A 17,580-nucleotide genomic window follows, 5' to 3' on the forward strand; every position below is an offset into this window, starting at 1 on the left:
CTTGTGGCCCCACCGACATCCGGCCGAGTCTGTGGCCCCGCCCACATCGGAACGGTGACCCTAAGGACTCGACTATCTCCGAAGAAAGCCGAAACATGTGGCCCCGCCCACACTGGCCCCAGCTTTCCGTTCTCGACTATCTCCGAAGTGAGCCGAAGTTTGTGGCCCCGCCTCCAGTGAACTCAAGCTCCCGATTGTGCCCGAAGGAACCCGAAAGGAGACCCCGCCTCATTCCTCACGCCAAGCTCCAGACCCCGCCTCCTTTCCGGATCCCGTCTGTTCCCCTTCGGGTCCAAAGCTTTTGGCTCCTCCCTGTTCCGAGCCCGAAGGCCCGCCCCTTCACGTACTCGGAGCTCGGATCCCAGTGTGGACCTGGACTCAAGTCCCGTTGCCGATTCGCGCTCTCGGCGCCTGCTCCGGGGCTCCTTCCCTGCCCGCTCGGGGCCCTGACCGTGACCTCTTCCCGGGTCTGATCCGCGCAACCCGGCGGGCGTCCAGAAGGAGCAGGAGGCGCGGGGGTGCGCTGGGCGGGGGAGGCGTGGCCGGAGCCGCGGCGGCCAGCGGGCTGGGACTGCTCGGCCGCCTACTTCCCGGCAAGCAGCTCAGGTGGGCCAGGGTGGCGGCGCCCAGTGGCGAGGCGAGGTTACACGGCGGCAGGGTCTCTGCGGGCTGGCGGGTGCGGGGCGGGCCCGGCGGCGCATTGGAGCTCGGGGCTGGCGCAACCGCCTGTGGCTCTGCCGGGTATGCGCTGGGGTGCGCGGGACGGGTTGGGGCTGGGCCTGGGCCTGGACCTGGGGAGGGGAGGGTGTTCGATCCCCGGGTTCTCAGTAGGAGAAGGGTCTGGAGCTCCGAAGGAGGCGCAAGCTGGAGGCCCAGGCTCCTCTGGGTGGTCTCGAAGGAGAAAGGCTGGGGGGTCCGGATATCTGGTTTCACAAGGGCCGGGGAATGGGGGATCCAAAGAGGGGGTCTGGGTTCCTGGATCCTCTCTGGAAGAGGGGGCTCGGAGGTCTAGATTCCTGGGCTGTCGAAGAGGAAGGGTCCGGGAGGGGTGCTGTTTCTGGGTTTTTAAAAGAGGGGCGTCTTCAAATGTGGGTCCCCAGTATGGATGCGGGGAGTAGCTTTGATTTCTGCGTTCGCAAAGGAGGGGCCTGGGTGCTGGGAGATCCCCACACTTTCCCGGGTTCTCCAAGGAGAGGAGAGCTGGAGGCCTGTGCGCTCAAAGGAGAGGGGCTGGGGGTGGATTCCTGTCTCCTCCAAGGAGGAAGGGGCTAGAGTCCGGGTTGCTAGGTTCTCAAAGGGGAGGAACTGAGGCTCAGACTTCAACATCCTCAAAAACTGGGGTCTAGAGGGCTGGGTTCCTGGATCCTCGAAGAGGGAGGAGGCAGGGGGCCCGGATTCCTGGGTTCTCACTGTGAATCTCTGCCCCTCCCCCAGACCATGTCGCCTGAAGAATGGACCTATCTAGTGGTTCTTCTTATCTCCATCCCCATCGGCTTCCTCTTTAAGAAAGCCGGTGAGTCAGGCTCCCTCCCCAGGGGAAAATAAGGGGGGGGACCCTCTGGAAGGTTCCAGGCTTATGCTGTCCCTTCCCCCTGCAGGTCCTCGGCTGAAGAGATGGGGGGCAGCCGCTGTGGGCCTGGGGCTCACCCTGTTCACCTGTGGCCCCCACACTTTGCATTCTCTGGTCACCATCCTCGGGACCTGGGCCCTCATTCAGGCCCAGCCCTGGTGAGAATTTGGTGGAGGGAGGAGAGGGAGAGGAGGGGAGAGGGGGAAGCAACCTGTTTCCTCTTTGAGTCTTTCTCAGCTTCTGCCTCATCTCTGGCTGTCTCTTGTTGATCAGCTCATTTCTCTGTTTCATGTTTTTGTTTCTTTCTTTCATTCTTTTTGAGATGGAGTTTCGCTCCTGTTGCCCAGGCTGCAGTTCAGTGGCGGGATCTTGGCTCACTGCAACCTCCACCTCCCGGGTTCAAGCGATTCTCTTGCCCCAGCCTCCCGAGTAGCTGGGATTACAGGCATGCGCCACCACGCCTGGCTAATTTTGAATTTTTAGTAGAGATGGGGTTTCTCCATGTTGGTCAGGCTGATCTCGAACTCCTGACCTTGTGATCTGCCCGCCTCAGCCACCCAAAGTGCTGGGATTACAGGCGTGAGCTACCGCGCCCAGCCTTCATCTGCTTTTCTTCCTCCCCTGCCTTCTGCGTCTGGTCCCTGTGTGTTTGTCCCAGTCCGCTACATCCATGTCATGGAGAGAGGTGGACGGTGTGTCTGCTGGCCCAGCCACCGTTCATATTCATTCATATCCACCTCTCTCTTCTTGAGCCCTGGACCTTGGAAATAAAGAAAAAGTGGAGGATTGCAGGGTCTTCACCCAAAGCTTCTCTTTACCTCATTCTTCTCTGTTGGTGTGTGTTTTTATGTGGCTGAGCCTCTTCTCCCACTGTTTCAATCATACTCATTCTGTCCCTACATCCACCCTCCTGTCCTCTCTCTGCGCTTCTGTGTTTCTGTCTCTAAACGAATGGGGAGAGTTGGGGGAGGATTGGTGGCTGGACTCATGGAGTGAGTGGCCAAGGCCGAGACTTCTGTGCCCAACACAGCGCGCCTCCTGCTTTTGCCCAGCTCCTGCCACGCCCTGGCTCTGGCCTGGACCTTCTCCTATCTCCTGTTCTTCCGAGCCCTCAGCCTCCTGGGCCTGCCCACTCCCACGCCCTTCACCAATGCCGTCCAGCTGCTGCTGACGCTGAAGGTCAGACTCCGGGCTTGCCACTCCCCTCCAGCCTCCCTGTGGGCCCCTTCACCTCCCACTTTACCTCCCCCTCCAGCGGCTTCCTGGGATTTTACCTCCTACATACCCTGGGGGTGGGACGTCACCTCACTTGCTGCCCTGGGCACAGCATTCCCCATTCACATGCCCTTGGGCAGGTCTTCACCTCCCAGCTCCTGGGGTGGGGAAATAACCCACATAGTGTAACAGTAGGTGCCATTGGGTGCTTGCGGTGTGCCAGAGGCCCAGCTGGGTGGTTTACCAACATGCTGTCCTTGAATCTCTGTAGCCAGCTATTTTGCAAAGGAGAAAAACCAGCTCTGGGGAGAAGGTACTTGGTGAAGGGCACAAAACTAGGGATCCAGGTCTAGGTCCTAATCACCTGGGAAGGTGGGTGAAAACAGAATCCCAGGGCCCACCCCAGACCCACAGAGTCACGGTTTCCTACTGGCGGCTTATCCGCGAACACGGCACTCATGCTAGGTAGGGAGTGTGGCCTTCCCAGCATTCAGTGTGCCCCGTGGGAGCTCAGCGGTGGCAGCAGTAGGTTGGATGAGAGAGGAGTTAGTGGAGGAGCATTTCAGGCCGTAGGATGTGTGGAGGGGAGCAGGCTGGGTTCCACAGGCTGCACCAGCCACGTCTACTTTGTGGGACGAGCAAAAGGGAATGGGCAGCAGGGCTGACACCGTGCTAGGCCTGGCTGGAGACCGTGAGGACACTGGACTTCTTCCCGTGGAGGACTGAGATCTTCTGGAAGAGGGGATTTTTGGTTTGCTGCCAGAAGAGGCAATGTGACCAGTTTTAAATGTTTAAAAATACTCGTTCTGGCTGGGTACGGTAGCTCACGCCTATAATCCCAGCACTTTGGGAGGCTGAGGCAGGTGGATCACCTGAGGTCGGGAGTTCGAGACCAGCCTGACCAAAATGGAGAAACCCTGTCTCTACTAAAAATACAAAAAATTAGCTGGGCGTGGTGGCGCATGCCTGTAATCCCAGCTACTTGGGAAGCTGAGGCAGGAGAATTGCTTGAAACCAGGAGGCGGAGGTTTTGGTGAGCTGAGATCGTACCATTGCACTCCAGCCTGGGCAACAAGAGCAAAACTCCGTCTCAAAAATAAATAAATAGAAATACTCGTTCTAGGCCAGCTGCGGTGGCTCACACCTGTAATCCCAGCACTTCGGGAGGCTGATGCGGGTAGATCACCTGAGGTCAGGAGTTTGAGACCATCCTGGCCAACATGGTAAAACCCTGTCTCTACTAAAAATACAAAAATGAGCCAGGTGTGGTGGCTCACACCTGTAATCCCAGCTACTCAGGAGGCTGAGGTAGGAGAATTGCTTGAACCTGGAAGGTAGAGGTTGCAGTGAGCCAAGATCCCGCCATTGCACTCCAGCCTGGAGTTTCCCGGGCAAGATTCCATCCCAAAAAAAAAAAAAGGAAAAGAAAACTCGTTCTGAATGTTGAAGGAGAATTGAAGTGGAACAGGGCAAGATGGGATGGACTCAGATAAAGGGATCCTCCTTTAGCTAAGTCCAGGTGACAAACTGTGGTGGCTTGATGCAGGCTGTTGGCTGGCTGTGGGTAGGTCTGAGTTGCAGCAGGAAATGTGCATTTAGGATGATTGAAGGAGTGGCCACCATGTGGGCAGGATGTAGAGGAGCAAGAAGGGATGGTGCCTGAACGCCAGACGGGCAGAAGGAGCCGATCCCAACCCTAGGCCCAGGGGAAATGGGTCAGGTTGTGGTACCTGGATGGAAAAAGGGTTGTTTAGGCCTGGTGCAGTGGCTCATACTTGTATAATCCCAGCGCTTTGGGAGGTCACAGTGGGAGGATTGCTGGAGGCCAGGAGTTTAAGACCAGCCTGGGCAATATAGTGAGACCCTGTCTTCTGCAAAAAATGAATTTTTTTTATTTTATTTATTTTTAAAGACGGAGTCTCGCTCTGTTGCCCAGGCTGGAGTGCAGTGGTGTGATCTCACTGCAACCTCTGCCTCCCAGGTTCCAGCGATTCTCTTGCCTCAGCCTCTCGAGTAGCTGGGACTGCAGGCGCCCACCACCTGGCTAATTTTTATATTTTTAGTAGAGATGGGGTTTCACCATGTTGGCCGGGCTGGTCTCAAACCCCTGACATCAAGTGATCTGCCTGCCTAGGCCAACCAAAGTGCTAGTATTACAGGTGTGGGCCGTCATACCCGGCCCTAAATTTTTTTTTTTTTTTTTTTTTTTTTTTGGGACGGAGTTTCACTCTTGTTGCCCAGGCTGGAGTGCAATGGTACGATCGTGGCTCACCACAACCTCAGCCTCCAAAGTAGCTGGAATTACAGGCATGCACCACCATGCCCGGCTAATTTTTTGTATTTTTAGTAGAGATGGGGTTTCTCCATATTGGTCAGGCTGATCTCGAACTCCCAACCTCAGGTGATCCACCTGCCTCGGCCTCCCAAAGTGCTGGGATTACAGGCATGAGCCACCGCGCCTGGCCAAAATTATTTATTTTAAAGGGTGTATAGAGCCACCCACCTTGAAATGATCTATCAAGAGTGGCGGCCAACCCAAGGCCATCTCACAAGGGAATAAAAGCCCTGCCCTCCCTCTCCTGACTTCGTCTCCAGCCAGGGATTTATATTGACAACCCAGTCACAAGCTGGAAGAAGGAGATCTATTGATATAGGGTGGATCTTTGGACTGGTGGGAAAGGGTGGATAGTACAACATATTCAGCTCAGTAGTGGAGATGGAAAGAGGCAACAGACTCAAACTTAAGGGATTTCAAGGCGGGCAGATCACTTGAGGCCAGGAGTTCGAGACCAGCCTGGCCAGCTGAAGCATGAGAATTGCTTGAGCCCCCAGGAGGCGGAGTTTGCAGTGAGCCGAGATGCGCCACTATACTCCAGCCTGGGTGACAGAGCAAAACTTGTCTCAAAAAAAAAAAAAAAAAAAAAAAAGATTAAAGGATCGGATTTGGGGAGTGAGGGAGGTTTTTGGCTTGAACAATTTGGTGGCCTGTTGTTTGAGGGGAGACACTAAAGAGGATCTACCTTGTGGGGTGGGTAACATCGTGTTCCGTTTCCGGTGCATTTGGGGTGCCTGGAGGCATCCGAGTATAAATGCCAATAAGCCATTTGATGGATAGGTCTGGGGCTGGGGTAGTGTTTGGGCATCCTCAGCGTGTGGATAGTATCAAAACCTCCGCGATTGCGTGAGAGCAGGTAAGCACGGAAAAGGGAAAGAGGGGAGGAAGGCCTGGGACTGAGCACTGGGGAACACCGCCCAGCTAGAGGCGTTACACACAACCTAGATATGCAGAGCTGCGGGCACCCAGCACCCCTTGGCTGCCGAGGGCAGCCGCGCAAGGGAGATGGGTGTGGGGAAGGGCCTAGAGTCTGACCTGGCCCCTTGCCCACCCCCTTCCACCCAGCTGGTGAGCCTGGCCAGTGAAGTCCAGGACCTGCATCTGGCCCAGAGGAAGGAAATGGCCTCAGGCTTCAGCAAGGGGCCCACCCTGGGGCTGCTGCCCGACGTGCCCTCCCTGATGGAGACGCTCAGCTACAGCTACTGCTACGTGGGAATCATGACAGGTGAGTGGGGCTGCCCTGACAGCTCTGCCACCCTGTCTCCTGTGTCCCCCTCTGCCCTGAGTGCCCGTTCTGTGTTCCCGCCCTGCCCGGGGCAACCTCCATCCTAGCATCTGCTGCTGTGAGGGTGAGCATGTGTCTGGGTCTATGTCTCACACCTCCGATGGACCAGAGCTGCTTTGGGGTAGAAGCTGGCTGTTCTCAGCCTAAGCAATTCCTTGCTCTTCTCCTTGTAGCGTATTGGGAGCAAAGAGAAGAGATAAAGGAGGCAAAGATCTATGTCAACCTGATATTTTTGCTGCCCAGACAACAAATATTCACAGCTTAGGGTCCACTTTCAGTTTAAGGAAATATTTTTCGTCTGGGCGTGGGGGCTTATGCCTATAATCCTAGCACTTTGGGAGGCTGAGGCGAGAGGATTGCGTGAGGCCAAGAGTTCAAGATCAACTTGGCCAACATAGCAAGATCCCGTCCCTTTATTTTAAACCTTTATGTTAAAAAAATAAACAAATATAAAATTAAAAGGGCCAGGCGCAGTGGCTCACGCCTGTAATCCCAGCACTTTGGGAGGCTGAGACAGCCAGATCACCTGAGGTCAGGAGTTTGAGACCAGCCTGGCCAACATGGTGAAACCCCATCTCTACTGAAAATATAAAAATTAGCCAGGCATGGTGGTGTATACCTGTAATCCCAGCTACTTGGGAGGCTGAGACAGGAGAATCGCTTGAACCCAGGAGGCGGAGGTTGCAGTGAGCCGAGATCGCACCACTGCACTCCATCCTGGGCAACAGAGCAAGACTCCATCTCGGCCGGGCACGGTGGCTCACGCTTGTAATCCCAGCACTTTGGGAGGCCGAGGCGGGTGGATCAGAAGGTCAGGAGATTGAGACCACGGTGAAACCCCGTCTCTACTAAAAATACAAAAAAAAAAAAATTAGCCAGGCGTGGTGGCGGGCGCCTGTAGTCCCAGCTACTCGGAGAGGCTGAGGCAGGAGAATGGCGTGAACCCAGGAGGCGGAGCTTGCAGTGAGCCGAGATTGCGCCACTGCACTCCAGCCTGGGCGACAGAGCGAGACTGCCTCAAAAAAAAAAAAAAAAAAGACTCCATCTCAAAAAATACATACGTATGTGTGTGTGCATGTGTGTATATATATGTATGTGTGAGTGTGTATATGTGAAATTTTAAAAAGAAAATATTTTTCATTAATGTTTACCTCATCAAAGGTTTTTTTTTTTTTTCCAATAACAGCTTTAGGGAACTCTAATTCACATATTCATCCACTTAAAACATACAACTCTTGGCTTCTTTGATTTCCTGAAAAAAAAAAAAAAAAAAACCAACATACAACTCCCTGATTTTTAGTATATCCACAGAGTTGTGCAAACATGACCACTGTGTAGTTATATTCAGAACAGTTTCATACCCTGCAAAGAAACCCCATATCCATCATCTCGCAAACCTCCATCCATCCCTGGTAACCAGTAATTGACTTTCTATCTGTAAAGATTTGCCTGTTCTGGACATTGTGCTTATAAATGGAATCATGCAACATGTGGTCTTATTTATTTATTTTAATTTTTTTCTTTTTAATTTCTCACGCTACATTGACCTAAACATACGGTCTTTGTGAACATATAAAAAAAAATTTTTTTTTTTTTTGAGGCGGAGTCTCGCTCTGTCACCCAAGCTGGAGTGCAGTGGCACGATCTCGGCTCACTGCAAGCTCCGCCTCCCGGGTTCACGCCATTCTCCTGCCTCAGCCTCTCCGAGTAGCTGGGACTACAGGCGCCCGCCACCACGCCCGGCTAATTTTTTTTTTTTGTATTTTTAGTAGAGACGGGGTTTCACCTTGGTCTCGATCTCCTGACCTCGTGATCCGCCCGCCTCGGCCTCCCAAAGTGCTGGGATTACAAGCGTGAGCCACCGCGCCCGGCCTAAAAATTTTAACCCCCTTTCTAGGCCAGCCCACCATCATGTTGTAGCTAAAGACCACAGCTATCTCCTAGTTTCTTTCTTTCCTTCCTGTTTCCCTCTGTCTTTCCCTTTTTCCCTTCCTCCTTCCCTCCTTCCCTCCCTCCTTCCTTCCCTTCTTCCCTCCTTCCCTCCTTCCCTTCCTCCCTAGCTGGAACGCAGTAGCACAGTCACTGCTCACTGCAGCCTGGGCTCAAACGATCCTCCTGCCTCAGCCTCCCCAGTAGCTGGGAATTCAGGTGCCCTCCACCACACCTGGCTAATTTTTTTTTTTTTTTTTTTTTTTGAGACGGAGTCTCGCCCTGTCACGCAGGCTGGAGTGCAGTGGCGCAATCTCGGCTCACTGCAAGCTCCGCCTCCCGGGTTCACGCCATTCTCCTGCCTCAGCCTCTCCGAGTAGCTGGGACTATAAGCGCCCGCCACCACGCCCGGCTAATTTTTTGTATTTTTAGTAGAGACGGGGTTTCACCATGGTCTCGATCTCCTGACCTCGTGATCCGCCCGCCTTGGCCTCCCAAAGTGCTGGGATTACAAGCGTGAGCCACCGCGCCCGGCCCACACCTGGCTAATTTTTATTTTTTGTAGTGATGGGGTCTTGCCGTTTTGCCCAGGCTGGTCTCGAACTGTTGGGCTCAAGCAGTCCTCCCAGCTAGGCCTCCCAAAGTGCTGGGATTCCAGGTGTGAGCCACTACGCCGGCCCCTCTGTCTGTTTTTCTGTCACTGTCTCTGTCTCTCTGAGTTTCTTGTCCGCCCTGTCTCTCTTTCCTTATCCCCATCTCTCAGGGTCTCTTTCCCTACCCTTGGGGCCTCCCCGGCGCCCATCTCTGCCCCTCTCACTCCCTCTTCCCACCTTCCTTCCAAGCTCCCTCTCCTCCTCCTGCAGACTTGAGCTCTGCCCACCTGCCTGTCTGACCGCGGCCCTCCCTCCCCGCCCCACAGGCCCGTTCTTCCGCTACCGCACCTACCTGGATTGGCTGGAGCAGCCCTTCCCCGGGGCCGTGCCCAGCCTGCGGCCCCTGCTGCGTCGCGCCTGGCCGGCCCCGCTCTTCGGCCTGCTGTTCCTGCTCTCCTCTCACCTCTTCCCGCTGGAGGCCGTGCGCGAGGACGCCTTCTACGCCCGCCCGCTGCCCGCCCGCCTCTTCTACATGATCCCCGTCTTCTTCGCCTTCCGCATGCGCTTCTACGTGGCCTGGATTGCCGCCGAGTGCGGCTGCATTGCCGCTGGCTTTGGGGCCTACCCCGTGGCCGCCAAAGCCCGGGCCGGAGGCGGCCCCACCCTCCAATGCCCACCCCCCAGCAGGTCAGGCGGCGCGAGGGAGCCTTCCCAAGACCCAGCAGCCCCCACCTCCAAGGGCTGGCTCTGTCCCTAGCAGGGAGGAGAGCGGGGAGCAAGGGGCCAGGGCCACCACCTTTTAGCAGTGTCGCCCCCTTGGCAACCACGGCCTGCCAGCCCCTGTCGGTAGGGAAAAGACTCCTGGTACTGACAGATGCCCCTTGTTGCTAGTGCTTGTCACCCCGCAGTATGGTGAACTGCCCCCGTCGTTAGGAAAAGGTGGTGACTTAGCAACCCTGTGCCACCCCTCTGTTGCCACGCAAGTGTCACCTCCCAGAACCAGATTGTTCCTGCTTGCTGGGGATGCCATCCTTTGCTAGTGGTGGGTCACCCTCTGTTGCTAGGGAAACGGTTCCCTAGCAACGGAACGCCACTATTTGCTAGGGAAGCAGGATCCCTAGCAACAGTAGTTCACCTCCTTTTTGCCAGAAGTTTTGCTCTGTTGCTGCAGATATGGCACCCCCTGCACTGCCCCTTTTGTTGCTAGGAGGTAGCACTGCTCCACCCCGTCGGATGTCATCACATAGCAGCCCTCTGCAAGGAAATAGCAATTTTCAATCCCTGCCCAGTGCTGTTCTCCAGCAGAGGGCAGCCATTCCTACCAACTACACTTACACTGTTGCTAAGGAAGCCAAACCTTCCCCTGGAAACTATGGGTTGACCCTTGTTACCAGAGAGGCTCCACCCCCTAGCACCGGCGTTGCTAGGCAAGTCGCACGGCCATAGCTGTGGACCCTCTTGTGGCTGAGGAAGTATTGCCCCCGTGTTGCTAGGGAAATGGCACCCCCGGCAGCCAGGAGTAGACTGCCCTTCTGTTCCTGGCAGCTGCAGTCAGCCTTCCCCCAGGGGCTTGGACTGCGGCTGGGGGAACAGCCCGTTGATGTAAATGATGAACTACTCCCTGCTAGGGTTGGCCCCTAGTCACAAACTGCCATTCTGTTGTGGGGGTAGTGATAGCCCCACGTGAATTTGTTACCACTGCCCTAATAACCGTGCCCTGACCTCCAGCTGCTAGAGAGAGGATGCCCCCTAGTAAAGCCAAGCAGGAGTTGAAGGTTTTTCTAAATCTGTTCGGTCCTCACCCCTAGAGGATGGCTCCCCTCCCGTCATCAGAGGCCACCAAGGCTTCATATGGGCCAATGTTTCCCAGTGCTGGGGCTGTCGACACAAGTGATGAGGGAGCCACTGTATTGCTAGAGGCGACACTTCAACAATCACTGCGCCCAGGAAGAAAGCCCCTTTCTAAAAGCCTTTCTAAACATCCTAGGCCTTGTTGCTAAGGAATGCCTTTTCCTTAGCAACAAAGATCATGGGGACCCCACTGGCGCCTGGAACATCTCCCTAGCAACCGTGAAGCACCTTGTTATTAGGGATGATAACCACAACTTCCCTGGCAACTGCAGTGTCCGACAATTTAGAAGGGACCATCCTTGGAGGCTTCTCTGAATATACTGAGCTTGGTTGCTAAAGGACTCATAGCTTAGCAACCATAGCCCTTCAAGGCTTTTCATGGCTGTGGCAGGCCCCATTAGGTAGCAAAAGAAGAAGAACCCCATTGTCAGTGAACTGTACCACCCGGCCCACCCATCCTCCTCCCTTACAGGCACCCTCTGGGCCACCCTCCCTTGTTGCCCTAGCAAGTCTGACAGCCAGAGGGCGATTGCCTGGCCAGGATCCCTTCCTTAGCATCCGGGGCTGGGACACTAGCAGGCGTCGGGAGGGGGCCTGGCTGAGCTGCATGTCTGTCCCCCACCCTCATCCTCCACCCCCCAGTCCGGAGAAGGCGGCTTCCTTGGAGTATGACTATGAGACCATCCGCAACATCGACTGCTACAGCACAGATTTCTGCGTGCGGGTGCGCGATGGCATGCGGTACTGGAACATGACGGTGCAGTGGTGGCTGGCGCAGTATATCTACAAGAGCGCACCTACCCGTTCCTATGTCCTGCGGTGAGTGAGCCCGCCCAGCCTCAGGTGACACTGCAGAACTACATCTCCCAGCAGGCCCCAGGGTAGCCTGCAGCTTCCCTGGCTGGGCCCCTGCTCCGGAGGCTCATGGGAATTGTAGTTTGTTTAGCCTGGTTTTACCGTGCCTCTAATTATAGTGGCAGCATGCTGGTGTAAAATCGTTCCCCCTCTCCGGGCCTCAGTTTCTACTTCTGTAAAGTCAGCCTCACTCAACAGAAGCAATGTACTGAGTCCTATGGACTCAATAGGCAGCTTCCTGGAATCTTGGCCGTCCAGGTTATGGAGAAACCTTGAGGAGTTAGTTGACCTCTTAGTTTCCTCAAGTGTTAAATGGAGTTAATGCTATTTATTACTGGTTTCATAGGTAGATAGAAGGACTAAATGTGATAAAATGTGAAATGTATTTAATGTGAGGCATGACAGGTAAGTGCGTGCTATGTATTCATTTTTATTGTTTTTCATTCTTCCAATATTTCTTGAGTGGAGACTCTGTGCTTGACGTTGTTATCTGTGCAGCCTTTAGAAGCAGAAACTCAGGCCGGGCGCGACAGCTCACGCCTGGAATCCCAGCACTTTGGGAGGCCCAAGCAGGTGGATCATGAGGTCAGGAGTTCAAGGCCAGCCTGACCAACATGGTGAAACGCTGTCTCTACTAAAAATACAAAAAATTACCCTGGTGTGGTGGTGCGTGCCTGTAGTCCCAGCTACTCAGGAGGCTGAGGCAGGAGAATGGCTTGAACCCGGGAGGCGGAGGTTGCAGGGAGCCGGGATCTCGCCACTGCACACTGCACTCCAGTCTGGGCAACAGAATGAGACTCTGTCTCAAAAAAAAAAAAAAAAAAAAAAAAGTAGAAACTCATAGTGGTGCCTCACACTTGTAATCCCAGCAGTTTGGGAGGCCCAGGCAGGTGGATCACCTTGAGGTCAAGGCAATATGGTGAAGACCAGCCTGGGCAATATGGAGAAACCCCTTCTCTACTAAAAATACAATAAATTAGCTAGGCGTGGTGGCGGGCGCCTATAATCCCAGCTACTAGGGAGGCTGAGGCAAGAGAACCACTTGGACCCAGGAGGCGGAAGTTGCAGTGAGCCGAGGTCACCTGGGCAATAGAGCGAGACTTCGTCTCAAAATAAAATAAAATAGGCCAGGCGCAGTGGCTCATGCCTATAATCCCAGCATTTTGGGAGGCCAAGGTGGGTGGATCACAAGGTCAGGAGATCAAGACCATCTGGCTAACACGGTGAAACCCCGTCTCTACTAAAAATACAAAAAATTAGCCAGGTGTGGCGGCGGGCGCCTGTAGTCCCAGCTACTCGGGAGGCTGAGGCAGGAGAATGGCGTGAACCCGGGAGGCGGAGCTTGCAGTGAGCCGAGATCGCACCACTGCACTCCAGCCTGGGTGACAGAGCGAGACTCCGTCTCAAAAACAAACTAACAAAAAAAACAAAAAACAAACAAAAATAAATAATTAATTTAATGTAATTTAATTAGATAAAGGTGGAAGGGGAAGACCCAGGAGGAGTAAGTTTTGGGAGTAAGAAGGATGAGGAAACAGGGCTTGGGTTTAGTCTCATTGACTTTGAGGTGACTTAGATTTCCAGCTGAGGTTATTGGATAGGTAATTATGTGATTCTGATGCTTACAGGAAAAGTTGCTCTTAAAATGGATGCTTGAGCAGCATCAGGTGTAAATTGTACTTTAAAAAATTATTATTATTATTATTTATTATTATTATTATTATTTTGATGCTCTGTCACCCAGGGTGGAGTGCAGTGTTGTGATCTCAGCTCACTGCAACCTCCATCTCCTGGGTTCAAGTGATTCTCATGCCAAGAGTAGACTCAGGGTTTCACCATGTTGGCCAGGCTGGTCTTGAACTCTTGGCCTCAAGTGATCCACCTGCCTCGGCCTCCGAAAGTGCTGGGATTACAGGCGTGAGTCACCATGCCCAGCCAAAATTTTTTAATTAATTTTTTTTTTTTTTTTTTTTTTTACCTTTTAAAAAATATAGGCTGGGCACGGTGGCTCACGCTTGTAATCCCAGCACTTTGGGAGGCCGAGGTGGGCGGATCACGAGGTCAGGAGATCGAGACCACGGTGAAACCCCGTCTCTACTAAAAATACAAAAAATTAGCCGGGCGTGGTGGCGGGCGCCTGTAGTCCCAGCTACTCGGAGAGGCTGAGGCAGGAGAATGGCGTGAACCCGGGAGGCGGAGCTTGCAGTGAGCCGAGATTGCGCCACTGCACTCCAGCCTGGGCGACAGAGCGAGACTCCGTCTCAAAAAAAAAAAAAAAATATATATATATATATAGAGATGAGGTCTCGCTGTGTTGACCAGGCTGGTCTCAAACTCCTAGCCTCAAGCAGTCCTCCCATCTCAGCCTCCCAAAGTGCTGGGATTACAAGCGTGAGCCACTGCATCTGGCCAGGTATAGATGATGCTTAAAGCTCTGGGGCTGAGGCCAGGTCAAAGCACCCCAGTGTTTAGACAAGTGCTTCTCAACTGGGGGCAATTGTGCTTCTGCTGCACCCCAAGGAGACACATGGCAGTCCCTGGAGACATGCTGTTGTAACTGGAAGGGGCTAGTCGGATGTAGTGGGTGGAGGCCAGGCATGCTCCTAAACACCTTAAAATGCACAGGATTCATCGTTTTTGTTTCTTTTTTTTTTTTTTTTTTTTTTTTTTTTTTTTTTTTTTTTTGAGACGGAGTCTCATTGTCGCCCAGGCTGGAGTGCAGTGGCAGGATCTCAGCTCACTGCAGGCTCTGCCCCCCGGGGTTCACGCCATTCTCCTGCCTCAGCCTCCCGAGTAGCTGGGACTACAGGCGCCTGCCACCTCGCCCGGCTAATTTTTTGTATTTTTAGTAGAGACGGGGTTTCACCTTGGTCTCGATCTCCTGACCTCGTGATCCGCCCGCCTCGGCCTCCCAAAGTGCTGGGATTACAGGCGTGAGCCACCGCGCCCGGCCTGTTTCTTTTACAGCTGAAGTGCAGTGGCGTGATCTCGGCTCACTGCAACCTCCCCCTCCCAGGTTCAAGCAATCCTCCTGTCTCAGCCCCCCTAGTAGCTGGGATTACAGGCACGTGGCACCATGCCAGACTAATCTGTATTTTTAGCCTCCCAAAGTGCTGGGATTACAGGTGCCAGCCATTGCACCCAACCTCCACACTCTTGAAGAACCAGAAAGCCAACGGTCCTCCCTTCTCAAGAAAACAAGAGTTGGCCAGGTGCAATGGCTGACATCTGTAATTCCAGTATTTTGGGAGGCCAAGGTGAGAGGATCACTTAAGCTCAGGAGTTCGAGACCAGCCAGGGCAACACAGCAAGACTCCATCTCTACAAAGAAAAAAGGCTGGGCGCGGTGGCTCACACCTGTAATCCCAGCACTTTGGGAGGCCAAGGCGGGTGGATCACAAAGTCAGAAGATCAAGACCATCCTGGCCAACGTGGTGAAACCCTGTCTCTACTGAAAATACAAACATGGCCGGGCGCAATGGCTCACGCCTGTAATCCCAGCACTTTGGTAGGCCAAGGCGGGTGGATCACGAGGTCAAGAGATTGAGACCATCCTGGCCAACATGGTGAAACCCCGTCTTTAAAGAAATACAAAAATTAGCCTGGCATGGTGGTGGGCACCTGTAGTCCCAGCTGCTCGGGAGGCTGAGGCAGGAGAATCACTTGAACCCAGGAGGCAGAGGTTGCAGTGAGCCGAGATTGCACCACTGCACTCCAGCATGGGCGGCAGAGCGAGACTCCGTCTGAACAACAACAACAAAAAATACAAAAATTAGCTGGGTTTGGTGGCGCTTGCCTGTAATCCCAGCTACTTGGGAGGCTGAGGCATGAGAATAGCTTGAACCCAAGAGGTGGAGGTTGCATTGAGCCTTGTCGCGTGGCGACAGAGCGAGACTGTGTCTCCAAAAAAAAAAAAAAGAGTGAGGAAAGATGGCGCTGGGCCTTGGAGGAAGAGGAACATATCTCCTGGGCCCAGAGTAAGGACGCACCACAGGCCAGGGACTTCTGGACCTTCATGGGCCAGGCAGGAGTTCTCAAATGTTAACAGGCATCTAAGTCACCTGGAGGACTTGTTACCTGGAAGACTTCTCCTGGGCCCCACCCTAACCAGGGCTTCTGGTGCAAAAGGGGTGGGGACAAGGATTTGTATGTCTCACAAGTTCTCAGGTGATGCTGATGCCAGACCTGGGACCCCACATTAAGAACCACCAGGCTGGGCCGGACACACTGGCTCATGTCTGTAATCCCAGCACTTTGGGAGGCCAAGGAGGGCAGATCACGAGGTCAGGAGATCGAGACCATCCTGGCTAACACGGTGAAACCCCGTCTCTACTAAAAATACAAAAGAAAATTAGCCGGGCATGGTGGCGGGCACCTGTAGTCCCAGCTACTCTGGTGGCTGAGGCAGGAGAATGGCATGAACCTGGGAGGCGGAGCTTGCAGTGAGCCGAGATCACGCCACTGCACTCCAGCCTGGGCGACAGAGCGAGACTCTGTCTCAAAAAAAAAAAAAAACCACTGGGCTGAAGAATTAGACTTGTTGGTCTTGGGAGAGGAAGGGCAGTGGAGTGGAATATAAAGTGTTAAATCTTTAGAGGAGGAGAGGGTCTTGATAGGACTGAGTGTGTATGGAAGGCTGCGAGCTCCTGGATCCTTGAAGGAGACTGAGGCCTATAGCCTCCTCCACCTTCTGGAGCTAGGGGCATGGGTCTGAGCGCGGACGGTCTGGGGCCTGGTCTCCTGGATCTGAGGGAGGAGGGAGGTGGGGTCTCGTCTCCTGGGTCTGAGGGAGGAGGGGCTGGGCCTGCACTTCTGGGTCTGAGGGAGGAGGGGCTGGGGTCCTGGACTCCTGAATCTGGGGGCAGTGGGCACTGGGGACCTGGACTTGCAGGTCCTGACTCCCAGCCGCCTCCCCAGGAGCGCCTGGACCATGCTGCTGAGCGCCTACTGGCACGGCCTCCACCCGGGCTACTACCTGAGCTTCCTGACCATCCCGCTGTGCCTGGCTGCCGAGGGCCGGCTGGAGTCAGCCCTGCGGGGACGGCTGAGCCCAGGGGGCCAGAAGGCCTGGGACTGGGTGCACTGGTTCCTGAAGATGCGTGCCTATGACTACATGTGCATGGGCTTCGTGCTGCTCTCCTTGGCTGACACACTTCGGTACTGGGCCTCCATCTACTTCTGTATCCACTTCCTGGCCCTGGCAGCCCTGGGGCTGGGGCTGGCTTTGGGTGGGGGCAGCCCCAGCCGGCGGAAGGCAGCATCCCAGCCCACCAGCCTTGCCCCGGAGAAGCTCCGGGAGGAGTAAGCTGTCACGGTGCTCCCTCTGCCAGCTAGTCCCGGGAATTCTGTGAACCAGGCTGCTGTCTCCTCCCCAGAAAGAGTCCTTACCTTGGAGAGGGTCCTGGAGAGAATTTCCTCTTCCCCAGCTCTAAATACCCTGCCTTCAACTGCAGCAGACCCGGGGGTGTCCTCCCTGCCTTCTGCCCAGGGGCCACCTCCACTCCTGCAAAATCAAAGTATTGTCCAGACAAGAGCCTCACTGGCGACTGCTCCAGCTTCTGGGTATCCAGAGAGCACTGCACTTCCCCAAAACGGAAGGGGCCCCTGGGCAGTGGGTTTTGGGCAATTCCCTTTCTCTGCATCCACAATGTGGGGTCGGAGCTTGGGGGCAGGTCCTGGGAGTGGGAAGCCTCTTCCTTGTGTCTTTCACTCCACTTTTAGCTCATCACAACGATATTGCAGACTTGGAAGGAAGCATAAGCTTCCCATTTCACAAAGGGGAAACAGGTGCGGATTCGCGGGCCTGGGGACGGCCGTCCTATGGCTTCCACCTGAGCCACCTCGGGGCCCCAACGCTCCTGGCACCCTCTTCTCATCGCTTGGCCTATGACAGGTCACCATGTGTAAATCCTTCCCAATAAAGTGTTGCACAAAGGCATCGTGTCTG

General features: G+C 54.4%; 1 protein-coding gene across 2 annotated transcripts; it reads left to right on the plus strand.

Annotated features, from left to right (window-relative positions):
* Positions 1-174: 174 nt before the first annotated feature.
* MBOAT7 (membrane bound O-acyltransferase domain containing 7) lies at positions 175-17,571 on the plus strand. Of its 2 annotated transcripts, none has more exons than XM_055238964.2 (8): positions 175-606; positions 1,435-1,513; positions 1,599-1,728; positions 2,623-2,749; positions 6,186-6,345; positions 9,254-9,614; positions 11,421-11,597; positions 16,551-17,571. In XM_055238964.2, exons 2-8 carry the CDS (start codon positions 1,438-1,440, stop codon positions 16,936-16,938), a joined length of 1,419 nt encoding a protein of 472 aa, XP_055094939.1. In that variant the 5' UTR covers positions 175-606; positions 1,435-1,437; the 3' UTR covers positions 16,939-17,571. The 2 variants fall into 2 exon arrangements, with proteins under 2 accessions (XP_055094939.1, XP_063471544.1); XM_063615474.1 differs by having other exon boundaries at positions 573-741.
* The last annotated feature ends 9 nt before the right edge of the window (positions 17,572-17,580 follow it).

Source organism: Symphalangus syndactylus, chromosome 13 (genome assembly GCF_028878055.3).
Source record: "Symphalangus syndactylus isolate Jambi chromosome 13, NHGRI_mSymSyn1-v2.1_pri, whole genome shotgun sequence".
Classification (NCBI taxonomy): Eukaryota; Metazoa; Chordata; class Mammalia; order Primates; family Hylobatidae; genus Symphalangus; species Symphalangus syndactylus.

Coding starts and splice junctions, on each gene's coding strand:
- MBOAT7 (XM_055238964.2), top strand. CDS start 1,438: ATGTCGCCTGAAGAATGGACCTATCTAGTGGTTCTTCTTATCTCCATC. Junction 1,514..1,598: donor CTTCCTCTTTAAGAAAGCCG/GTGAGTCAGGCT, acceptor TTCCCCCTGCAG/GTCCTCGGCTGAAGAGATGG. Junction 2,750..6,185: donor AGCTGCTGCTGACGCTGAAG/GTCAGACTCCGG, acceptor CCTTCCACCCAG/CTGGTGAGCCTGGCCAGTGA.